The sequence below is a fragment of the Zosterops lateralis genome (genome assembly GCF_965231275.1).
Source record: "Zosterops lateralis genome assembly, chromosome: 1".
NCBI classification, from domain to species: Eukaryota; Metazoa; Chordata; class Aves; order Passeriformes; family Zosteropidae; genus Zosterops; species Zosterops lateralis.
In genome coordinates this window covers 1,788,605-1,815,058 of record NC_139762.1, presented here as the reverse complement: position 1 = coordinate 1,815,058, position 26,454 = coordinate 1,788,605, and the positions used below count along the sequence as shown (strand labels likewise).

At 43.3% G+C, this 26,454-nt stretch overlaps 1 protein-coding gene across 3 annotated transcripts in view; it reads left to right on the top strand.

The window, feature by feature from the left end:
- PTH1R (parathyroid hormone 1 receptor) overlaps positions 1 to 26,454 on the top strand; it is a 125,997-nt gene that overhangs the window by 61,296 nt on the left and 38,247 nt on the right. For all 3 annotated transcript variants that reach the window (XM_083864174.1, XM_083864173.1, XM_083864175.1), the window contains 3 exons: positions 2,511 to 2,605; positions 7,983 to 8,169; positions 20,528 to 20,681. In XM_083864174.1, coding sequence (XP_083720300.1) covers positions 2,511 to 2,605; positions 7,983 to 8,169; positions 20,528 to 20,681 — 436 coding nt within the window. The remainder of the gene's footprint in view (positions 1 to 2,510; positions 2,606 to 7,982; positions 8,170 to 20,527; positions 20,682 to 26,454) is intronic.

Below are 26,454 nucleotides of genomic sequence, written 5' to 3'. Positions count from 1 at the left end.
AGGTATGGGATGAACCCAATTCCATCACGAATCTCTCAGGGAAATCCCACCTCCCCACCTCAGGGAACACAAACCCCACTTTCCCAAACTGACAGAAAGACAGGATTCCCAAAGGATTTGGGATTCCCCAAGGATCTGGGATCCCCAAAGGAATCTGGGATTCCCATAGCACCTGAGATTCCCAAATGATCTGGGATTCCCAAAGGATCTGGGATTCCCATAGGATCTGTGACTCCCCAAGGACCTGGGATCCCCCAAGGAATCTGGAATTCCCATAGGACCTGGGATTCCCATAGGATCTGGTATTCCCATAGGACCTGGGATTCCCAAAGGACCGGGGATTCCTAAATGATTTGGGATTCCCCAAGAACCTGTGATTCCCATAGGACCTGAGACTCCCCAAGGATCTGGGATTCCCCAAGAACCTGGGATTTCCCAAGGGACCTGGAATTCCCAAAGGAATCTGGGATTCCCCAAGGACCTGGGATTCCCATAGAACCTTGGATTCCCCAAGGACCTGGGATTCCTCAAGGATCTGGGATTCCCCAAGGACCTGAAATTCCCATAGGACCTGGGATTCCTGTAGGACATGGGATTCCCAAAGGACCTGGGATTCTCATAGGACCTGAGATTCTCAAAGAAATGTGTGGTTTCCAGAGGATCTGGAATTCCCAAAGGAGTCTGGGATTCCCAGAGGATCTGGGATTCCCAAAGGAGTCTGGGATTCCCAAAGGACCTGGTATTCCCATAGAACCTTGGATTCTCAAAGGAGCTGGAATACCCAAGGACCTGGGATTCCCAAAGGACCTGGGATTCCCAAAGGACCTGGGATTCCCAAGGATCTGGGATTCCCCATAGGATCTGGGATTCCCAAGGGATCTGGGATTCCCATAGGATCTGTGATTCCCCAAGGACTTGGGATTCCCAAAGGAACCTGAAATTCCCATAGGACCTGGGATTCCTGTAGGACATGGGATTCCCATAGGACCTGAGATTCTCAAAGAAATCTGAGGTTTCCAGAGGATCTGGAATTCCCAAAGGATCTGGTATTCCCATAGGACCTGGGATTCTGAAAGGACCTGAAATTCCTATAGGACCTGAGATTCCCAAAGAAATCTGGGGTTCCCACAGGACCTGGGATTCCCCAAGGATCTGGGATTCCCATAGGACCTGGAATTCCCAAAGGAATCTGGTATTCTCATAGGACCTGGGATTCTGAAAGGATCTGGGATTCCCAAGGGATCTGGGATTCCCCAAGGACCTGGGATTCCCATAGGACCTGGGATTCCCAAAGGAATCTGGGATTCCCAAAGAATCTGGTATTCCCATAGGACCTGGGATTCCCACAGGACCTGGGATTCCCCAAGGACTTGGGATTCCCAAAGAAATTTGGGGTTCCCAGAGGATCTGGGATTCCCATAGGATCTGGGATTCCCCAAGGACTTGGGATTCCCAAAGGATCTGAGATTCCCAAAGAAATCTGTGGTTCCCAGAGGATCTGGGATTCCCATAGAACCTTGCATTCTCAAAGGAGCTGGAATTCCCATAGGACCTGTGATTCCCCAGGGACTTGGGATTCCCAAAGGACCTGGGATTCCGAAGGGATCTGGTATTCCCATAGGATCTGTGATTCCCCAAGGATCTGGAATCCCCAAAGGAATCTGGGATTCCAAGAGGGCCTGGAATTCCCAAAGGAATCTGGTATTCCCAAAGGTCCTGGGATTCCCATAGGATCTTGTATTCCAATAGGACTTGGGATTCCCAAAGGACCTGGGATTCCCAAAGAATATGAGATTCCCCAAGGACCTGGGATTCCCAAGGGACCTGGAATTCCCAAAGGAATCTGGGATTCCCATAGCACCTGGGATTCCCAAATGATCTGGGATTCCCAAAGGACCTGGGATTCCCAAGGGACCTGGAATTCCCAAAGGAATTTGGGATTCCCCAAGGACCTGGGATTCCCAAGGGACCTGGAATTCCCAAAGGGATCTGGGTTTCCCAAAGGACCAGGGATTCCCATAGGATCTGGGATTCCCAAAGGTCCTGGGATTCCCATAGGACCTGAGATTCTCAAAGAAATCTGGGGTTTCCAGAGGATCTGGAATTCCCAAAGGAATCTGGGATTCCCAGAGGACCTGGGATTCTCCAAGGACTTGGGATTCCCAAGGAAATCTGGGGTTCCCATAGGACCTGGGATTCCCAAAGAAATCAGGGGTTCCCAAAGGACCTGGCATTGCACAGGGACCTGGTATTCCCAAAAAGGACCTGGAATTCCCAAATTATCTGGGATCCCCAAAGGACCTGAGACTCCTCAATCACCTGGGATTCCAACAGGACCTGGGATTCCCAAAAAGAACCTGTTATTCCCAAAGGGATCTATTATTCCCAAAGGAATCTGTTATTCCCAAAGGAATCCGTTATTCCCAGAAAGGCTCCGGTTCTCCGCGTGCTGCCGGGTTTTTGCGCGGTGCCGTGGGTGACGCTGTTTTTCTCCATCGTTTCTGCTGCAGGAGGTCTTTGATCGCCTCTATTTGATTTATACTGTTGGATACTCCATCTCCCTGGGATCCCTCACAGTCGCTGTCCTTATCCTGGGATATTTCAGGTAGGCGGCTCCGTTTTTACCTAAAACAAAAATAAAACAAAACAAAAAATCCTTTCAGGGGTTTTTTTTTGGGGGGGGGGTTTGGGGTGGTTTTTTTGTTTTGGTTTTTGGGGGGTTTTGGGGTTTTTTTGTTTTTGTTTTTGTTTTTTGTTTTTTTTTTGGTTGGTTGGGGGTTTTTTGGGTTTTTTTGGGTTTTTTTTTGGTTTTTTGGTTTGGTTTGGTTTTTTTTTTTTTTTGGTTTGGTTTGGTTTGGTGTTTGGTTTTTGTTTTTGGGGTTTTTTTTGGTTTTGGGTTTTTTTTTTTGTGGTTTTTTTGTTTTTGTTGTTTTTTGGGGTTTTTTGGGGGGGTTTTTTGTGAGTTTTTTATGGGGGTTTTTTGGGGGGGTTTTTTGGGGGTTTTTTTTGGGTTTTGGGGGTTTTTTTGTTTGTTTGTTTTGGTTTTTTTTTTTGTTTTTGGTGGGGTTTTTTTGTTTTGTTGTTTTTTTGTTGTTGTTGTTTGTTTGTTTTTGGTGGGGTTTTTTTGTTTTGTTTTTGTTTGTTTTTTTTCCTAGAAGGATAAAAAAAAATCGGGATGGCACGGTTTTTCAGGGAGTTGGTGTCAGCTGCAATTTGCGATGTGTCAGGGTATCCTAGGGCAAAAAATATTCCTAGGGGATGGTGGGTGGGATGTTGGAATTCCTCCCGCTTCCCTCAGGTGGAGTTTTCCCTCTTTGTACCAAGAGAGAAGAAGGGAGAGTCTCCAGGAATCCCTTGAAGGAATATCCAGGATTTTCTCTCCCCGTTGTGTCCCTGCAGGTGACTGGCTTAGCTCCAGATGGATGATTTGCAGATAAATAAGGTTTTCCCAAGGGAAATTCCGCTCTAAATCCAAATATCCATGAAGCATAAACCAGTTTAAAGGGATGGAAAATTCCCAGGCTGATTCCTCCGATCTCTCCAGGCTGCTGCTCTTCCTGGGGATCCAAAAATTATCTCCATTGTGTCCCCTCCCTTCCCACCATCCCTGCCATGGGACTGAGACCCCTAAACACCAGTTTGAACCCTCAATATCCATTTCTCAATCCATCTTCCATCCCTGGAAGTGTCCAAGGCCACGTTGGACAGGACTCGGAGCCAGCTGGGATAGTGGAAGGTGTCAGGGTTGGAATGGGGTGAAATTTAAGGTCCCTTTCCATCCCCGCTCATCCAAAATTGATCTCCACTGTGTCCCCTCCCTTCCCACCATCCCTGCCATGGGACTGAGACCCCTAAAGGCAAATTTGAACCCTCAATATCCATTTCTCAATCCATCTTCCATCCCTGGAATTGTCCAAGGCCAGGTTGGACAGGACTTGGAGCCAACTGGGATAGAGCAAAATGTTGGGTTGGAATGGGATGAAATTTAAGGTCCCTTTCCATCCCCGATCATCCAAAATTGATCTCCATTGTGTCCCCTCCCTTCCCACCATCCCTGCCATGGGACTGAGACCCCTAAACACCAGTTTGAACCCTCAATAGTCATTTCTCAATCCATCTTCCATCCCTGGAAGTGTCCCAGGCCAGGTTGGAAAGGGATTGGAAGGAGCTGGGATAGTGGAAAGTGTTGGAGTTGCAATGGGATGATATTTAATGTCCCTTTCCATCCCTGCTCTTCCCAGGGATACAAAAATTGCCTCCATTGTGTCCCCTCCCTTCCCACCATCCCTGCCAAGGGATTGAGACCCCTAAAGGCAAATTTGAACCCCCATTATCCATTTCTCAATCCATCTTCCATCCCTGGAAGTGTCCCAGGCCAGGTTGGACAGGACTTGGAGCCAACTGGGATAGAGCAAAATGTTCGATTGGAATGGGATGAAATTTAAGATCCCTTTCCATCCCTGCTCTTCCCAGGGATCCAAAAATTATCTCCATTGTGTTCCCTCCCTTCCCACCATCCCTGACAAGGGACTGAGACCCCTAAAGGCAAATTTGAACCCCCATTATCCATTTCTCAATCCATCTTCCATCCCTGGAAGTGTCCAAGGCCAGGTTGGACAGGGCTTGGACCGAGCTGGGATAGTGGGAGGTGTTGGGTTGGAATGGGATGAAATTTAAGGTCCCCTCCAGCCCAAACCATTCTGGGATTCTGGGATTATTCCACGGGATGGGAGGGATGGAAGGAACATCCATATCCCGGAATTTGTCCTTTGGGAATGTTCTGTGTTGGGTTTTGACCCAACAGATCAGGGTGACCCCAAATCCCGAGCCCCGAATTTGCTTCCCTTCCATGTCTGCTCGTGTCTTCTCCTAAAAAAAACCACCCAGCACGACCTGGACAGGAGCTGGTGGGGGCCAAAACATCCACGTGGAGTCTGCAGAGGGATTTGGGAAGTTGATCCAAGCCCTGGGGGTGGAAAACTGGGAATGATGGGCTGTGACAGTGCCCGGAACTCTGGACAGACTCCAAAAGGTGTCAGGGGGGGTTTGCCTGGACAGCAAATCCCAAATCCATGACAAACCCCATCCAAAGGGGGGTGCAGAGCCCATCCCTCCACCCCACTCCTGTTCTCCCAAACTTTTCCCTCCATTTCCCACCAGAAATTTCCTACTGGCGAAATTGTTAAAATATTCCATTCCAGTTGTTAAAATATTCTCCGTGTGGGAGAATTCCTGGTTTTTCTTTCTCCATATCTTTATCCCACTTTATCAGAGCACTTCATTTCCACCTGGGCAGCTGTGCTGGAGCATCTTTATCCCGAGGATCAGAGCAGCAGCAGGGATCGAGCCAGGTTTTATCCTCGATAATCCAGAAATTCCAGGTTGTTAAAATATTCCGTGTACACACAGAGCATTCCTGGTTTTTCTTTCTCCATATCTTTATCCCACTTCATTCCCAGCCCAGAGCTCCTGGGCATCTGTGCTGGAGCATCTTTATCCCAAGGATCAGAGCAGCAGCAGGGATCAATCCAGAAATCAATAATCCAGAAATTCCAGGTTGTTAAAATATTCCATGTGCAGGTGTGCACAGGGAGCATTCCTGGGTTTTTTTATCCATATCTTTATCCCACTTTATCAGAGCACTTCATTTCCACCTGGGCAGCTGTGCTGGAGCATCTTTATCCCAAAGATCAGAGCAGCAGCAGGGATTGAGCCAGGTTTTATCCTCGATAATCCAGAAATTCCAGGTTGTTAAAATATTCCGTGTACACACAGAGCATTCCTGGTTTTTCTTTATCCATGTCTTTATCCCACTTCATTCCCAGCCCAGATCACCTGGGCAGCTGTGCTGGAGCATCTTTATCCCGAGGATCAGAGCAGCAGCAGGGATTGAGCCAGGTTTTATCCTCAATAATCCAGAAATTCCAGGTCGTTAAAATATTAAATGTGCACACAGAGCATTCCTGGTTTTTCTTTCTCCATATCTTTATCCCCCTTTATCAGAGCACTTCATTTCCACCTGGGCAGCTGTGCTGGAGCATCTTTATCCCGAGGATCAGAGCAGCAGCAGGGATCGAGTCAGGTTTTATCCTGAGATAATCCAGAAATTCCAGGTTGTTAAAATATTCCATGCACACCCAGAACATTCCTGGTTTTTCTTTATCCATATCTTTATCCCAGTTCATTCCTAGCCCAGAGCACCTGGGCAGCTGTGCTGGAGCATCTTTATCCTGAGGATCAGAGCAGCAGCAGGGATCGAGCCAGGTTTTATCCTCAATAATCCAGAAATTCCAGGTTGTTAAAATATTCCGTGTGCACACAGAGAATTCCTGGTTTTTCTTTATCCATATCTTTATCCAACTTCATTTCTCAGCCCAGACCACCTGGACAGCAGCAGGGATCGAGCCAGGTTTTATCCTCAATAATCCAGAAATTCCAGGTTGTTAAAATATTCCATGTGCACACGGAGCATTCCTGGTTTTTCTTTCTCCATATCTTTATCCCAGTTTATCAGAGCACTTCATTTCCACCTGGGCAGCTGTGCTGGAGCATCTTTATCCCGAGGATCAGAGCAGCAGCAGGGATCCAGCCAGGTTTTATCCTCAATAATCCAGAAATTCCAGATTGTTAAAACATTCCGTGTGCACAGGGAGCATTCTTGGTTTTTCTTTCTCCATATCTTTATCCAACTTCATTTCTCAGCCCAGACCACCTGGACAGCAGCAGGGATCAATCCAGGTTTTATCCTCAGTAATCCAGAAATTCCAGGTTGTTAAAATATTCCATGTGCACCCAGAGCATTCCTGGGTTTTCTTTCTCCATATCTTTATCCCACTTTATCAGAGCACTTCATTTCCACCTGGGCAGCTGTGCTGGAGCATTTTTATCCCAAGGATCAGAGCAGCAGCAGGGATCGAGCCAGGTTTTATCCTCAATAATCCAGAAATTCACTGACTCCCTTTCAAAATCCAGGAAATAAAGCCAATCCTCATTTAAACCCCATCAGTTCCACTTGGCGTAATTTGGATTATGAGAGGGCAGAGATTGTTGTCACAACATCCTGCCAAAGGGATATAAACCCACAGCCTTTAATTAGTGCAGATTATTGGGGATGTAAATCCCAAATTCCTAAATCCAGGCACGGCACCAGAGCTCCAGAGGAGACCCCGAGAGGTCAATTCCTTCTTCCCCAGAATCCTGATTCCTGGTCCTAAATTCTTCCTGGTTCTGACCCATTTGCTCCTCACCATCCCTCAAAAAAAAAAAAAAAAAAAAAAAAAAAAAAATTTTCCTCCAAAAAAGGACCTTCAAAGTGCTTTACAACTGGGATTTTTGGGGTCAACTGCTGCCACTTCTGGGGTGGAACACCCCAAAAAATTTTTTTACAAAGAGAAATATTTACAGCAGGAAAACAGGGAGAGCAGCCCAGCACACCCAAGTTATTGCTGAAGTTGGTCCTAAATTGAGCTGGGCAAAAAAAAAAAAAAAAAAAAAAAAAAAAAAAAAAAAAAAAATTAATGGTTTATAGGAAGCTCTGTGAGGTTTTCCAAATTCTGGAGCCTCTGGAATCCAAGTGTGGATTGGAGAGTGGGAATGGCTTCCCACTGCCAGAGGGGAGGGTGAGAGCAGATTTTAGGAAGGAATTTCTGGCTGGGATGGAATTCCCAGAGCAGCTGTGGCTGCCCCTGGATCCCTGGAATGTCCAAGGCCAGGTTGGACATTGGGGCTTGGAGCAGCCTGGGATAGTGGGAAGGGGATGGGATTGGATGGGTTTGAAGCCCCATCCATCCCAAACCATTCCATGATTCCCTGAAACCCCTGGAAAAAATATCAATCTATTTCCCACACCCATAGGAGGGCAAGGAATGCTGACCCTCACTCTGGAAACACAATGGGACAACCTGGGGACCTTCCAGAGCCAGAAAACTCCATCCAACATCCAAACTAAACTCCCCAAACCCCTTTTTTCCCTCCCTTTCCAGACGTTTGCACTGCACTAGGAACTACATCCACATGCACCTCTTCGTCTCCTTCATGCTGAGGGCCGTCAGCATCTTCGTGAAGGACGCCGTGCTCTACTCGGGGTCGGCCCTGGAGGAGATGGAGAGGATCTCCGAGGAGGACCTGAAATCCATCACCGAGGCGCCGCCCGCGGATAAGTCGCAGTTTGTGAGTATTCCCAGAGTTGTGTTTTCTCCCGAAATTCGTGTTTTTGTGTTGTATTTTCCGTGGATGGCGGGGACAAGGAGTTTTGCAGAGCTGAGATGTTCTAGAAACACGGGGGTTTATTATTACAGGGGTTGTGGGTAAAGAGAGTTTTGCCTTCAGTCACCAGCCTGGGCTGGAGCAAAGCCCTAAAGAGAGAATGGGGAGAGAGAGTGTTGTGGTTTGAAAGCAAAATGAATGAGAGGCTCCAAGTCAGAGATATAATTTAATAAAAACAAAGGTAAAAAGGTAAAAGTAAAATAAAATCAATGCAATAACACAAAGGATCACTGCCAGAGTCAGAACACACCCTGAGCAGGGTGGGGGGAGCAGTCCAGGTGAGGGGCTCTTCCTGAAGCAGTGATCCCACAGAAAGGTCTGGGAGCTCTGGGAATCCAGTGGCTCAGGGCTGCTTGTCCTGTCCCAAATCCCAGATTCTCTCCAGGTGGGAATGCTTGGCTCCTCCCCCTGGGCATTGGGAGCATCTCCCAATGGGATGAGGAGTCGCGCAGTGGCTCCTTGATGGCCCATTAAACAGAGAGAGCTCCTGGAGGGAGTTACCCGTGACTCATGGGCCATTAGCAGAAGACACCCCAAAGGCCATGAGCAGAAGAGGCAGGGGCTTGGGAAAACACTGCCCCACCTGGTTTCAACAGTTCATGAAGATGGTGATGGAATAAATACTTTGTGTACAGCCTACACTGCAACCCAGGACAGAGAGAGATAGAAGAGAGAGTAAGGAAAAAGGGGAGAGACAAGAGGGCAGAGGGGCAGAACAAGAGAGTAAAGAGAGGAGAGGGGAAGAGCGAAAAAGAGCAAGTGATCACCTTGTTCCAATCCATTCTGTCTCTTTTTGTGTTGAATATTCTAATTTACAGCGACCAACTGGTGCGAGATACAAAACCTACAGACTTTGCACGCAGCCTGTGAGAACTACTACATTACCATGTCATTTTATATTCTAAACACTAAAGACTCCTTTCCTACCTGCTTCTTCCCGGATGTCTTTGCAGGGTGGAAAGGCAACATTCCTGAGTCCTTTGTTTCAACCCATCTCCAGCTGATCACTGTTTTCCTGCCTGCCACGCTCACATCTCAAAACTGGCTTTCATTTCTATTTCACTCCCAGGTTTTACATCTGCAGCATTTCTTACCGTGCAGTCATATCCATAAGTCCTTCCTGTCCCATCTTTCCTAACAAGCGATCACCTTGTTCCAATCCATTCTATCTCTTTTTGTGTTGAATATTCTAATTTACAGCGACCAACCGGCGCGAGATACAAAACCTACAGACTTTGCATGCGGCCTATAAGAACTACTACATTACCATGTCATTTTATATTCTAAACTCTAAAAGCCACATTTCTTATCTGTTTTCTCCCTGATGCCTTTGCAGGGTGGAAAGGCAACATTCCTGACTCCTTTTGTTTTCCTGTCTTTCAACCCATCTCCAGCTCATCACCATTTTCCTGCCTGCCCTGATCACATCTCAAAACTGGCTTTCATTTCTATTTCACTCACAGTTTTTACACCTGCAGTATTTTTTACCATACAATCATATCCATAAGTCCTTCTTATTCTGTCTTTCCCAACATTTTTTGTCCTCTCTGTTCGGCGTTTCCTCTCTTTTTTTGGAGAGTTTTCCACCCTACTTGTCATAGGACATGAAATGAAAGACACAGGCACAGTCAGGGCAAAAAGAGGGAAGTTTATTTTTTTACCTCGATTTATATGGATTTTGAGCAATGATCAGGGATGGGACAAACGAGGTTGACATTTCTCCAACCACACTGGTCAAACTGGAAATTTGTCGCTGTTAGGGACACAAAAGAACGACGCTCAGGTTGAAGTGAGGAAAAGAAAGGCGGTTTTTGTTCATTGTGATTTGGGGCTTTAATAGGATTTGGGATTTGATCAAGGATTGGGAAATGAGAGGAACACCCCTCTGACCCCAGAAGTCCATCGCAGAGAGGGATGAGAAAAAAAAATTCTATTTGTTTATGTTACATGCGTGAGAATCTCCAGTAGAAACACGTGAATAATTATCAGAAGGCTAAAGAACCAAGATGACAGAAGTCCATTAATTGTCCCTCCTCAAGAGAAGAACGATAAGCAAGAAGAACAATTTACAATAAAATCACTTTTGTTTACGTGAAAATCCGTGAGAAATTCCAGTACAAAAATACAAACGTCAGAAGGCAGAAAAATATCAAGAATCAAGAATCAAGGTGACAGAAGTCCAACAATTGTCCCGCCTCAAGAGAAGAACGATAAGCAAGAAGAACAATTTACAATAAAATCACTTTTGTTTACGTGAAAATCCGTGAGAAATTCCAGTACAAAAATACAAACGTCAGAAGGCAGAAAAATATCAAGAATCAAGAATCAAGGTGACAGAAGTCCAACAATTGTCCCGCCTCAAGAGAAGAACGATAAGCAAGACGAACAATTTACAATAAAATCACTTTTGTTTACGTGAAAATCCGTGAGAAACTCCAGTACAAAAATACAAACATCAGAAAGCAGAAAAATATCAAGAATCAAGAATCAAGGTGACAGAAGTCCAACAATTGTCCCGCCTCAAGAGAAGAACGATAAGCAAGAAGAACAATTTACAATAAAATCACTTTTGTTTACGTGAAAATCCGTGAGAAATTCCAGTACAAAAATACAAACGTCAAAAGGCTGAAAAATATCAAGGTGACACTCATTTTTCACGGCCTCTTCCCATCCTTTCCCGTTCTCAATCCGTTGGAATTCAGAGGGATTCTGAGTTCCTGAGTTAAGGAAAAGGTTTGATTCCCATCTACATTGCTGATATTCCATGGAATTTATGGCTGTGGAAACATCCCTGACTATCCCAAAACAAGGAACATCCAGCTTGGCTCACAACACGTCCAAGGATGGGGAATGAACGACTTTTTTCCCTCCCAAATGGAAAAAAATGGAATTTTGGAAGGGAGGATGTGGTGTCACAGGAAAGGGAGGTGAAAAGGACCTTGGACAGAACCATTGAGGTTGGAAAAGAATTCCAACCTTGGAATGGTTGGTGGGTCCCCAGTCCCAGGCTTGTCCCCAGCCCAGAGTCACAAGTGCCACAATGACACAGTGACAAAGTTCCAGTTGGGATGTTCCAGTGGGACATTCCCAAATCTTCTGATTTTTCACAGGGTTTTTTTCCTGGTCCCTGGTTGTGGCACCAAACTGGGAAAGGCTTGAGGAGCCAAGAAAACCCACAGGTGGGAACCAAGTCCAACCTGTGCCTGATCCCACCAGGGCACCGAGTCCCCAAATCCAGGAATTCCTTGGACACCTCCAGGGATGGGCAGAGACCTCCAAGGCTACCGAGTCCAACCTGTGCCTGATCCCACCAGGGCACCGAGTCCAAATTCCAGGAATTCCTTGGATGGGCAAAGACCTTCAAGACCCCCAAGTCCAACCTGTGCCTGATCCCACCAGGGTACCAAGTCCCAAATCCAGGAATTCCTTGGATGGGCAAAGACCTCCAAGACCCCCGAGTCCAACCTGTGCCTGATCCCACCAGAGCACCGAGTCCCCAAATCCAGGAATTCCTTGGACATCTCCAGGGATGGGCAAAGACCTCCAAGACCACCAAGTCCAACCTGTGCCTGATCCCCACTGGGGCACCAACTGCCACATCCAGGAATTCCTTGGACAGGCAAAGACCTCCAAGACCCCCGAGTCCAACCTGGGTCTGATCCCACCAGGGCTCCGAGTTCCACATCCAGGAATTCCTTGGACACCTCCAGGGATGGGCAAAGACCTCCAAGACCACCAAGTCCAACCTGTGCCTGATCCCACCAGGGCACCGAGTCCAAATTCCAGGAATTCCTTGGATGGGCAAAGACCTTCAAGACCCCCAAGTCCAACCTGTGCCTGATCCCACCAGGGCACCGAGTCCCAAATCCAGGAATTCCTTGGACACCTCCAGGGATGGGCAAAGACCTTTGAGACCATCGAGTCCAACCTGTGCCTGATCCCACCAGGGCACCGAGTCCCCAAATCCAGGAATTCCTTGGACACCTCCAGGGATGGGCAGAGACCTCCAAGGCCACCGAGTCCAACCTGTGCCTGATCCCCACCAGAGCACCGAGTGTCACATCCAGGAATTCCTTGGACACCTCCAGGTACGGGCAAAGACCTCCAGGACCACCGAGTCAGGCACAGGTTGGACTCGGGGGTCTCAGAGGTCTTTGCCCATCCCTGGAGGTGTCCAAGGAATTCCTGGATTTGGGACTCGGTGCCCCAGTGGAGATCAGGCACAGGTTGGACTCGGTGGTCTTGGAGGTCTTTCCCAACCTCAAGGATTTTGGGATAAACTTCCCACCTGTGGGTTTTCTTGGCTCCTCAAGCCTTTCCCAGCTTGGTGCCACAACCAGAAATCATACAAAAAAATTTTTAAAAAATTAAAAAAAAAAAAATCAGAGGAAAATGGGAAAAATCAGAGGAAAATGGGAAAAATTAGAGGAAAATGTAATAAATCAGAGAATTTGGGAATGTCCCACTGGAACATCCCAACTGGATCTTTGTCATTGTGTTCCTTTTCCATCCCAGAAATCCGTGTCGTTAATTCACAGAGTCTCACTCAATACTCTCCAAAACTCTCATTTTATTTTATTTTTATTTTATTTTGGAAAGAACACAAAATGTTTCACTGCATTGTTTGGTGTTTCTCCTCGTGCCGGGCTCGTTTTAAGGGATAATTAGAATAATCCGTGGCATTCTTTGGATATTCGCATTTAATGGCATTTCCCACTTTTTTGGAATTGAGTGAGCAAAAAAGCAGTGGAGGGAGAAATTAATGGATTTATTTTGTTTCCAAATGAAGTGGGAATTTTACAGTTATTGGCTCACATTCCCTGCGTGGGACAATAAATATAAAAAATAAATGTAGAGCATATTATCAAACTTAGGTGGGGACTTTTTAAATAAATATTTAAATATTTTAAATAAAAAAATTAAAATATTTTAATATTTTAATAAAATAATTTAAAATATTTTAAATAAATATTTAAAATATTTTAAATAAATATTTCAAAATATTTAAATTATAAATATATTTATGATATATTTTATATAGTTTCAAGTTTTATATGATTTTTAATATTAATAACATATTTTATAAATATAAAAATTATTTTAAATTAATTTGGGTTTTAAAAAATTAATCTATTTTAACCCCCTCTGTCTACGAAAGAAAATGTGTGTAATGTGTGCATATCTTATTAATATGCAAATATATGTATAAATGTGTATATTGATGGACAAAAAAATTAGTAAAAGAGCCATTCCAGGATTAAAAAAAAATAATAAAAATTCTCTTTTTATATGAAAGTTTGGAAAGCAGAATTGGAATTTTCTGTCAGTCCTTTGTGCTCCTCTCAAAAGAAGGGCAGCCAAAGAATTCCTGGGAAATCCAACTTCCCAAATATCTGAGGATTGACCAGAGCTGGGTTTGTGCTGATTAATCCCAAAGTGGGATTTATTCAATATTTCACAAATATCCAAGGATTGACAAGAGCTGGGTTTGTGCTGATTAATCCCAAAAATGGGATTTATTCAATATTTCACAAATATCCACATTGACAAGAGCTGGGTTTGTGCTGATTAATCCCAAAATGTCACCAATATTTCACAGATCTCCAAGGATTGACAAGAGCTGGGTTTGTGCTGATTAATCCCAAAATGGGATTTATTAAATATTTCACAAATATCCAAGGACTGACAAGAGCTGAGTTTGTGCTGAGTAATCCCAATCCCAAAGTGGCATCAATATTTCAAAAATATCCACATTGACAAGAGCTGGATTTATGCTGATTAAAACCAAAATGGGATTTATTCAATATTTCACAAATATCCAAGGATTGACAAGAGCTGGATTTGTGCTGATTAATCCCAAAATGGCACCAATATTTCACAAATATCCAAGGACTGAAAAAAAAAAAGGATTTGTGTTCGTTAATCCCAAAGTGGCACCAATATTTCACAAATATGCACATTGACAAGAGCTGGGTTTGTGTTGATTAATCCCAAAATGGAATTTATTCAATATTTCACAAATATCCCAGGATTGACCAGAGCTGGGTTTGTGCTGATTGATCCCAAAATGGGATTTATTCAATATTTCAAAAAAATATCCACATTGACCAGAGCTGGGTTTGTGCTGATTAATCCCAAAATGGGATTTATTAAATATTTCACAAATATCCAAGGATTGACAAGAGCTGGGTTTGTGCTGATTAATCCCAAAATGGGATTTATTCAATATTTCACAAATATCCAAGGATTGACAAGAGCTGAGTTTGTGCTGATTAATCCCAAATTGTGCTGATTAATCCCAAAGTGACACCAATATTTCAAAAATATCCACATTGACCAGAGCTGGGTTTGTGCTGATTAATCCCAAAATGGGATTTATTCAATATTTCACAGATATCCATGGATTGACGAGAGCTGGGTTTGTGCTGATTAATCCCAAAATGGCTCCAATATTTCACAGATCTCCAAGGACTGAAAAAAAATGGATTTGTGTTCATTAATCCCAAAATGGCTCCAATATTTCACAGATCTCCAAGGATTGAAAAAAAACTGGATTTGTGCTGATTAATCCCAAAATGGGATTTATTCAATATTTCACAAATATCCAAGAATTGACCAGAGCTGGGTTTGTGTTGATTAATCCCAAATTGTGCTGATTAATCCCAAAATGGCACCAATATTTCACAGATCTCCAAGGATTGAAAAAAACTGGATTTGTGTTCATTAATCCCAAAATGGCACCAATATTTCACTGATATCCAAGGACTGAAAAAAACTGGATTTGTGTTCATTAATCCCAAAATGGCACCAATATTTCAGAAATATCCACATTGACAAGAACTGGGCTTGTGCTGATTAATCCCAAAAATGGGATTTATTCAATATTTCACAAATATCCACATTGACCAGAGCTGGATTTGTGCTGATTGATCCAAAAATGGCACCAATATTGACCAGAGCTGGGTTTGTGCTGATTAATCCCAATCCCAAAATGGCACCAATATTTCACAGATCTTCAAGGATTGAAAAAAACTGGATTTGTGTTCATTAATCCCAAAATGGCACCAATATTTCAAAAATATCCACATTGACCAGAGCTGGGTTTGTGCTGATTAATCCCAAAATGGGATTTATTCAATATTTCACAAATATCCAAGGATTGACAAGAGCTGGGTTTGTGCTGATCAATCCCAAAATGGGATTTATTCAATATTTCACAAATATCCAAGAATTGACCAGAGCTGGGTTTGTGTTGATTAATCCCAAAAATGGGATTTATTCAATATTTCACAAATATCCCAGGATTGACCAGAGCTGGGTTTGTGTTGATTAATCCCAAAAATGGGATTTATTCAATATTTCACAAATATCCCAGGATTGACCAGAGCTGGGTTTGTGCTGATTAATCCCAAATTGGGATTTATTCAAAATTTCAAAAATATCCACATTGACAAGAGCTGGATTTGTGTTGATTAATCCCAAAGTGGCACCAATATTTTACAAATATCCCAGGATTGACCAGAGCTGGGGTTGTGCTGATTAATCCCAAAATGGGATTTATTAAATATTTCACAAATATCCACATTGACAAGAGCTGGGTTTGTGCTGATTAATCCCAAAATGGCTCCAATATTTCACAGATCTCCAAGGATTGAAAAAAACTGGATTTGTGTTCATTAATCCCAAAATGGCACCAATATTTCACAAATATCCCAGGATTGACAAGAGCTGGGTTTGTGCTGATTAATCCCAAATTTTGCTGATTAATCCCAAAATGGCACCAATATTTCAAAAATATCAACATTGGCGAGAGCTGGGTTTGTGCTGATTAATCCCAAAATGGGATTTATTCAATATTTCAAAAATATCCACATTGACCAGAGCTGAGTTTGTGCTGATTAATCCCAAATTGTGCTGATTAATCCCAAAGTGACACCAATATTTCACAAATATCCAGATTGACCAGAGCTGGGTTTGTGCTGATTGATCCCAAAATGGGATTTGTTCAATATTTCAAAAAATATCCACATTAACAAGAGCTGGGTTTGTGCTGATTAATCCCAAAATGGCTCCAATATTTCACTGATCTCCAAGGATTGAAAAAAACTGGATTTGTGTTCATTAATCCCAAAATGGCACCAATATTTCACAGATCTCCAAGGATTGAAAAAAACTGGATTTGTGCTGATTAATCCCAAAATGGGATTTATTCAATATTTCAAAAATATCCACATTGACCAGAGCTGGGTTTGTGTTGATTAATCCCAAAATGGGATTTATTCAATATTTCACAAATATCCACATTGACAAGAGCTGGGTTTGTGCTGATTAATCCCAAAATGGAATTTATTCAATATTTCACAGATATCCCAGGATAGACCAGAGCTGGGTTTGTGTTGATTAATCCCAAAAATGGGATTTATTCAATATTTTAAAAATATCCACATTGACAAGAGCTGAGTTTGTGCTGATTAATCCCAAAATGACACCATTACTTCACAGATCTCCAAGAATTGAAAAAAAACTGGATTTGTGTTCATTAATCGCAAAATGGCACCAATATTTCACAGCCTTTCTCTGCTGGAGCTGGAGAAAAATTGGGAATTTTGGTGGCTTTGTCCCAAATGAGTGTTGGGTCACAGTCTGGGGTTTGGTCCCACAAAATTAAATTATTTTATCTCAGTTTGAGGCCAGAGCCCAGGTGGGGAGATGTCACCAGAGGACGCAAAGAACCACACAATGTCCAGTTGTGTGACAAAAATAGAGAAAGTTTATTTTGGATTTAGGATTTAAATAAGGTTTGGACTTTGACCAGGCGTTGGAGGACGAGGTTGGCACCTCTCTGACCCCACTGGTCAAACCAGAACTCCGTCAGTTTGTCTTTCCCCACCTAAAAAGAAATGGATATTTACAAATGTCACTCTTGGTTTGTCTTACAATTCGTGAGAAAACTCCGGTAGAGAAATGCAAAAAGGTCAGAAAAGGGAAAAATCAAAGCAATGAGGATGGGTTGGAATTGACTCCCAGATCTTTCACCTTGCAGTTCGAGCCTCCAAGGAGCTGTAATTCCAAAGAGTAGTAATTCCGAGGAGTTGTAATTCCGAGGAGTAGTAATTCCAATGGAGTTGGAATTCCAAGGAGTTGTAACTCCAAGGATTTGTAATTCAGAGGAGTTATAATTCCAAGGAGTTGTAATTCCAAAGAGTTGTAATTCCAAAGAGTTGTAATTCCAATGGAGTTGTAATTCCAAGGAGTTGGAATTCCAAGGAGCTGTAATTCCAAGGAGTTGTAACTCCAAGGGGTTGTAATTCCAAAGAGTTGTAACTCCAAGGATTTTTAATTCACAGGAGTTGTAATTTCAAGGAGCTGTAATTCCAAGGAATGGACTTGTAATTGCAATGGAGTTGTAATTTCACAGAGTTGTAATTCCAAGGAGTTCTAATTCCAAGGAGCTGTAATTCCAAGGAGTTATAATTTCAAGGAGTTGTAACTCCAAGAGCTGTAATTCCAATGGAGTTGCAATTCCAAGGAGTTGTCATTCCAAAGAATTTTAATTTCAAAGAGCTCTAATTCCAAGGAGTTGTAATTCCCAGGAGTTGTAATTCAAATGGAGTTTTAATTCCAAGGAGCTGTAATTCCAAGGCGTTGCAAATCCACGAAGTTGCAATTCCAAAGAGTTGTAATTCCAAAGAGTTGTAATTCCAAAGAGTTGTAATTCCAAAGAGTTGCAATTTCAAGGAGTTGTAATTCCACAGAGCTGTAACTCCAAGGATTTGTAATTCAGAGGAGTTGCAATTCCAAGGAGCTGTAATTCCAATGGACTTGTAATCCCAATGGAATTGTAATTCCAAGGAGCTGTAACTCCAAGGAGTTGTAGTTCCAAGGAGTTGCAATTCCAAGGAGCTGTAATTCCAAGGAGTTATACTTTCAAGGAGTTGTAACTCCAAGGAGTTGTAATTCCGAGGAGCTGTAACTCCAAGGATTTGTAATTCCAATGGACTTGTAATTCCAAGGAGTTGTAACTCCAAGAAGTTGCAATTCCAAGGAGTTGTAATTCCAAAGAGTTGTAATTCCAATGGAGTTTTAATTCCAAGGAGTTGTAATTCCAAGGAGTTGGAATTCCAAGGAGTTGTAACTCCAAGGAGTTGTAATTCCAATGGACTTGTAATTCCAAGGAGTCGTAATTCCAAGGAGTTGTAATTCCAATGGAGTTTTAATTCCAAGGAGTTATAATTTCAAGGAGTTGCAATTCCAAGGAGTTGTAACTCCAAGAAGTTGTAATCCCATGGAGCTGTAATTCCAAGGAGTTGGAATTCAGAGGAGTTATAACTCCAAGGAGTTGTAATTTCAAGGAGTTGTAATTTCAAGGAGTTGTAGTTCCAAGGAGTTGTAATTCCAAAGAGTTGTAACTCCAAGGATTTTTAATTCCAAGGAGTTGCAATTCCACAGAGTTGCAATTCCAAGAGCTGTAATTCCAAGGAGTTGTAATTCCAAGAGCTGTAATTCCAAAGAGTTTTAATTCCAAGAAGTTGTAACTCCAAGGAGTTGCAATTTCAAGGATTTTTAATTCCAAGGAGTTTTAATTCCAAGTGCTGGGACTTCATCAGGACCAGGACAACCTGGCCAAGACCCTTCGGCCTCCAACGTGGACAAAGAACAGAGGGAGAAGACGAAATATTGGGAAATATGAAAAGATAAAATAAAAGGAAAAATAAAAGGGAAAAGATAAAATACAGGGAGAAGACGAAACTCAGGAAAAGATGAAACACAGGGAAAAGATGAATCTCTAGGAATTGTAGAGCCCATCACACCAGGCTGGGAGACACCAGGATCAGGCCACCATCTCTTTTTCTCGACTTCCCAACTCACCTGCTGTAGGAAAAATCACCTTTAGCTCAGTTTTTTCCCCAGTTGTTGGTCTTCCCTGCTCTTCCACAGATTTTCCGCCATCAAAACTGAATTTTTCCCCCTGGAACCGAATTTTCCGATTTAATTCCTTTCTTTTTCCTGCTTTATTTCATGGTGTTGGTGCAGCACAAGATTTTCACCTCATGTCCCTTCTCTGTCCTTGTGTGGTCACAAAAATCATCTTTAACTCATTTATTTCGCAGCTGTTGGTCTTTTCTGCTCTTCCACACATTTTTTCCCCCCTCAAAACTGAATTTTCTCACCTGGAACCAAATTTTCTGATTTAATTCCTTTCCTTTCCCCACCTTATTTCGAGGTGTTGGTGCAGCACAAGAATTTCACCCCCTGTCCCTTCTGTGGTCACTGCAGGTCACAAAAATCACCTTTAGCTCATTTATTTCCCAGCTCTTGGTCTTTCCTGCTCTTCCACACATTTTCCGTCATCAAAACTGAATTTTTCCCCCTGGAACCAAATTTTCTGATTTAATTCCTTTCCTTTCCCCACCTTATTTCAAGGTGTTTGTGCAGCACAAGAATTTCACCCCCTGTCCCCTCTCTCTGTCCTTCTGTGGTCACAAAAATCACCTTTAGCTCAGTTTTTTTTTCCCACCTGTTGGTCTTCCCTGCTCTTCCACACATTTTTTCCCCCTTCAGAACTGAATTTTCCCTCCTGGAACCAAATTTTCTGATTTAATTCCTTTTGTCTTCCTGCCTTATTTCGAGGTGTTGGTGCAGCACAAGAATTTCACCCCCTGTCCCTTCTGTGGTCACTGCAGGTCACAAAAATCACCTTTAACTCATTTATTTCCCAGCTGTTGGTCTTTCCTGCTCTTCCACACATTTTTCCCCTTCAGAACCGAATTTTTCCTCCTGGAACCAAATTTTCTGATTTAATTCCTTTCCTTTTCCCACCTTATTTCAAGGTGTTGATGCAGCACAAGAATTTCACCCCCTGTCACTTTTCTGTCCTTCTCTGGTCACAAAAATCACCTTTAACTCAGTTTTTTCCCCCAGCTGTTGGTCTTTCCTGCTCTTCCACAAAATTTTTCCCCTTCAGAACCGAATTTTTCCCTCTTCATAATCAAATTTTTCCTCCTGGAACCAAATTTTCTGATTTAATTCCTTTCCTTTCCCCACCTTATTTCGAGGTGTTGATGCAGCACAAGAATTTCACCCCCTGTCCCTTCTCTGTGTCTTTCTGTGGTCACAAAAATCACCTTTAACTCAGTTTTTTTTTTTTCCCAGCTATTGATCTTTTCCCCCTCAGAACTGAATTTTTCCCGTCTGAAACTGAATTTTCTGATTTAAGAATTTCACCCCATGTCCCTTTCTCTCTGTTCTCTGGTCACTCCAGGTGGGCTGTAAAGTGGCCGTCACCTTCTTCCTCTATTTCCTGGCCACCAATTACTACTGGATCCTGGTGGAAGGGCTCTACCTGCACAGCCTCATCTTCATGGCATTTTTCTCAGAGAAGAAATATCTCTGGGGATTCACCTTATTTGGCTGGGGTAAGTCATTTTTTTGCTCCTAAGAAAAAAAAAAAAATTAAAAAAAGGGATCTTGGAGGTGGTTCTGGAAGGAAAATGTGGATTTATAGAAATGTGGGAGAGATGAGGGAGGCAGGGGACTCTTTCAGGGACTTGTTTTTGTCATTCTGGGAGTTTTTGTCATTCCAGAATTGTGGTGTTTCCACTTGTGGCTCTTCCAGGGTCTCCAGAAGGAGCACAAAGAGCCAGGGAATTCCAGATTGGATTGGGAGGGACCTGAAATCCCATCCAGGGTCTTTCCAGAGTCTCCAGAAGGAGCACAAAGAGCCAGGGAATTCCAGGATTGGGGTTGGGATGGATCTCAAATCCCATCCAGGGCCTTTCCAGGGTCTCCAGAAGGAGCACAAAGAGCCAGAGAATTCCAGGATTGGGGTTGGGATGAACCTCAAATCCCATCCAGGGACAATTCCCACTGTCCCAGGGTTGGTCCTTAAAAAAAAAACCTCTTGGAGGAGGTTCTGGAAGGAAAATGTGGATTTTTGGAAATGGGGGAGAGGTGAGGGAGGCAGAGGACTCTTTCAAGGACAGGTTTTTCATCCTGGAAAAACATTTATCATTCCAGAATTGTGGTGTTTCCACTGGTGGCTCTTCCAGGGTCTCCAGAAGGAGCACAAAGAGCCAGGGAATTCCAGGATTGGGGTTGGGATGGACCTCAAATCCCATCCAGGGATAATTCCCACTGTCCCAGGGTTGGTCCTTAAAAAAAAAGCCTCTTGGAGGAGGATCTGGAAAGAAAATTTTGGATTTACACAAATGTGGGAGGCAGGGAGAACATCAAGCGACAAGTTTTTCATCCTGGGGGAGTTTTTGTCATTCCAGAATTGTGGTGTTTCCACTGGTGGCTCTTCCAGGGTCTCCAGAAGGAGCACAAAGAGCCAGGGAATTCCAGGATTGGGGTTGGGATGGACCTTAAATCCCATTCAGGGCCTTTCCAGGGTCTCCAGAAGGAGCACAAAGAGCCAGGGAATTCCAGGATTGGGGTTGGGATGGACCTCAAATCCCATCCAAGGACAATTCCCACTGTCCCAGGGTTGGTCCTCAGAAAAAAAAAAAGAAAAAAGTCTCTTGGAGGAGGTTCTAGAGGGAAAATGTGGATTTATGGAAATGTGGGAGAGGCAGGGGACTCTTTCAGGGACAGATTTTCCATCCTGGGGGAGTTTTTTTCATTCCAGAATTGTGGTGTTTCCACTGGTGGCTCTTCCAGGGTCTCCAGAAGGAGCACAAAGAGCCAGGGAATTCCAGGATTGGGGTTGGGATGGATCTCAAATCCCATCCAGGGACAATTCCCACTGTCCCAGGGTTGGTCCTTGGTTTAAAAACCACTCGGAGGAGGTTTTGGAAGGAAAATGTGGATTTATGGAAATGTTGGAGGCAGGGAGAGCATCGGGGACTCTTTCAGGGATGGGTTTTTCATCCTGGGGAGTTTTTGTCATTCCAGAATTGTGGTGTTTCCACTGGTGGCACTTCCAGGGACTGCAGAAGGAGCACAAAGAGCCAGGGAATTCCAGGATTGGGTTGGGAGGGACCTCAAATCCCATCCAGGGACAATTCCCACTGTCCCAGGGTTGCTCCACAGAAGAAAAAAGTCTCTTAGAAGAAGTTCTGGAAGGAAAATGTGGATTTATGGAAATGTGGGAGAGGCAGGGGACTCTTTCAGGGACAGATTTTTCATCCTGGGGGAGTTTTTGTCATTCCAGAATTGTGGTGTTTCCACTGGTGGCTCTTCCAGGGTCTCCAGAAGGAGCACAAAGAGCCAGGGAATTCCAGGATTGGGGTTGGGATGGACCTCAAATCCCATCCAGGGACAATTCCCACTGTCCCAGGGTGGTCCAGGCCCCACTGTCCAACCTGCCCTCGGACACTTCCAACAGATCCACCACAAATCCCAGGTGCTGCCTCACCACCCCTGTATTTTTACCTCCCTTCCAGAGCAGGAAACTTGAGGGCTGAATTTGGGCTGAGCCAGCCAATTTCAGGGATTTATCCCAATTTTTTTTTCCCCACTGCTGAGAAAGAAACCAGCTCTGGGCTGGAGGGGCAGAAATCTGTGGGAGGTTTGGAGCATCTGCTCCCAATGAGAGCTCCAAGCTCTGGTTTCCTCCCTCAAAAACCTCAGCTGGTTCAGATCCCCCGAGCTTTGGAAACCTGCAATTTGTGGGGAAGGTTTTTGCTATTTTTTCCTTTTTTCCTTTCAACTCTGAGCATCTTTTTTTTTTTCTGAGTAATGGGAAAGGGGTGGGGAAGGGGCTCGTTAGGAGAAAACGTTGTGGGCACACAAATTTTGGAGGAGAATGATATTTCTGTTCCTCCTTTCCTGGCTTTAATTTTATTTTTTTGGCTCCTCAGGAATTATGAGGTGCTGGGACAATAAAACAAATGCTCAGGGGGTTGTCTGGGAGGAGAGCAGGGAATGTTTCTGATGATCCCTGAGGATGTGATGGGTTGTCAGGGTCCACAAATATCTGCGGGAAAACCTGATGATTCATTTTAGGGATCTCAGAGAGCAAAAGATAAATCAAGGGGAGAACTCAGTTTGCTTAAATAAAAATGCACTTTTATTTAGTGCCAACAAATGTGATAGTGGAGAGAGAAAATAGAGAATAGTGAGGAAAAGAGAGGAAGAGGGGAAGGGGATTAAAGCTGCCAACGTGGAGGGACGAGTCCTCGAGGCCTGGAGATGCCAGAGATGGGATTTTCTCCAGTGGGGGGATCACAAAAGTGAGGGGGGTCTGCAGAGTTTTATAGGGTGGGCAAGGGGGGGAACAAAGGGAGGGGACAGAGCCAAAGGGACCAGAGTGACCAAAGTGACCAAAGTGAGGGGACAGAGCCAAAGGGACCAAAGGGACCAAAGGGACCAAAGGGACCAAAGGGAGGGGACAGAGCCAAAGGGACCAAAGGGACCAAAGGGAGGGGACAGAGCCAAAGGGACCAAAGGGACCAAAGGGACCAAAGGGACCAAAGGGAGGGGACAGAGCCAAGGGGACCAAAGGGAGGGGACAGAGCCAAAGGGACCAAAGGGACCAAAGGGACCAAAGTGAGGGGACAGAGCCAAAGGGAATAAAGTGAGGGGACAGAGCCAAAGGGGACCAAAGGGACCAAAGGGACCAAAGTGACGGGACAGAGCCAAAGGGACCAAAGGGACCAAAGGGAGGGGACAGAGCCAAAGGGACCAAAGTGAGGGGACAGTGACAAAGGGACCAAAAGGGACCAAAGTGAGGGGACAGAGCCAAAGGGACCAAAGGGAGGGGACAGAGCCAAAGGGACCAAAGGGAGGGGACAGAGCCAAAGGGACCAGAGTGAGGGGACAGAGCCCAAAGGGACCAAAGGGGACAAAGTGAGGGGACAGAGCCAAAGGGACCAAAGGGACCAAAGTGAGGGGAAAAATTTTGGGAAAATCAACAAATTAGGAGATATTTGATGGAGTTTGGAGCAACCTGGGACGGTGGGAGTTGTCCCTGACCTTGGCAGGGGTGGAATGAGATGGGATTTAAGGTCCTTCATCACCCAGATCATTTTGGGATTTCTATTTTGGGGATTTGGCATTTCTTATCTCAGCTTACGGGGCTTTGGATGGCACCTCTTTGCTAAAGTAAACGAACAAAACCTCAGTTAAATTAAATTAGAAAAAGAGAAATAAACTCATCATCATCCTCCTCGTCCAAACCTTCGGGCTCCCCGTAAAAACCTCCCCTCTTAAATAAAATAAAATAAAACAACATCAAACTGCAAAGACCTGTAAAACCTCCCCTATAAAATAAAATAAAATAAAATAAAATAAAATAAAATAAAATAACATCAAACTGCAAAGATCTGTAAAACCTCCCCTCTTAAATGAAATATAATAACGTCAAACCGCAAAGATCAGGATTAGAGAAGCGATTCCCCAGAGGGGGAAACTCGAGAAGGGGAGGGAAGAAGAGGGAAAATAATGTAATAATGCCGTGTGTTTAATGAGGAAAAAAAACAAAAAAAAAACCCCAGAAAAAAACAAACAAACAAACAAACAAACAAAACGCACACAAAAATATAAAAAAACCCAAAAAACCCAAACAAACAAACAAAAAATTCCCAAACAAAAGAAACAGAAAAACCCAACCAAAAAAAAAAAAAAAAAAAAAAAAAAAAAAAAAAACGACAAAAAAAAAACCCCAAAACAAACAAACAAAAAAACCCAAAAAACCCAAAAAAACCCAAACCAAACCAAAACAACAACAAAAAAAAACCGCAAAAAAAACCAAAAAAAAAACAAACCAAAAAAAAAACAAAAAAAAAACCCCAAACCCCCCAAGAAACAAAACAACAGCAAAAAAAAACCCAAAAAAACCCAAACAAACAAAACAAGAACAAAAGCAAAAAAACCAAAATACAAAAAAAAAAAATCCCCAAAAAACCCAAAACAAAACAAAACAACAACAAGAAAAAAAAAAAAAAAAAAAGGAAAAAAAGAAAATAAAAGGAAAAACATTGGGACAAGACAAAGATGGCTCTGGTTTAATTCTCCCCGAGCTCTGCCAGGGGAATAAAATAATCATTTTATCAGGGACAATCGATTTATTTCTGTGAAAAGAGGACAAAAATAACAATTCTTTGATGTCACCTCCGTGGTTTTGTGTCCAGAATCCACAGAAATCCTCAATTCCCTTTTTTCCCAAGGGAGACCCAAAGGAGCTCGTTCCATTGCCAGCACCCAAAATAAAATAAAATAAATAATGACATTTATATGGGCAACAATCGATCCCACCAAAATAAAATAAATAATGACATTTATATGGGCAACAATCGATCCCTTGGGAGATTCCCAGATCCCTGCAGATGATTTTTGGACAAAAATGGGATTTTCTGGAATTTAATTGGTGTGGAAATCGTCCCACAAAATTCCAAGGTGGAAACAGGGAGCGAAAATCACTTTATTTCTGGGAAACATCAAAATCCTCAACTCCCTTTTTACAAAGGAAAACGCAAAGGAGCTCGTTCCATTCCCAGCACCCAAATAAAATAAATAATGACATTTATATGGACAGCAACCGGTCCCTTGGGAGGCTCCCAGATCCCTGCAGATGATTTTTGGACAAAAATGGGATTTTCTGGAATTTAATTGGCGTGGAAATCGTCCCACAAAATTCCAAGGTGGAAACAGGGAGCGAAAATCACTTTATTTCTGGGAAACATCAAAATCCTCAACTCCCTTTTTACAAAGGAAAACCCGAAGGAGCTCGTTCCATTCCCAGCACCCAAATAAAATAAATAATGACATTTATATGGGCAACAATCGACCCCTTGGGAGATTCCCAGATCCCTGCAGATGATTTTTGAAGGAAGTTGAGGGACCATGACCAAGAGCCAGGAAACCCAAGACAATTCCATTGGCGGTTTTATTTTTTCCCTTCACGCCGCATTAATTCCCACACACACGCGGAATTTGGCAAATTGGGGATTTCAGGGACGCCTGGAAAAGATAAAAAGGATGAAAATCCATGATGGTGGATTGTTTTTTTGAGCAGGAATAACCATTCCCTGAAAAATCTGTACTGAGCAGGATCAGGGCCCTTAAAAATATTAAATATTATTATTATTATTATTATTATTATTATTATTATTATTATTCCTATTTAATGTCAGGGGAAAAGGGACATGGAGTGAGTCATAAAACACAGACATTGATCCTCAAAGAGGTTTTTAAATCCCAAGGAACTGAGAGCAGAATTCCCAGACCTACACAAAGTCTTTATTCCTA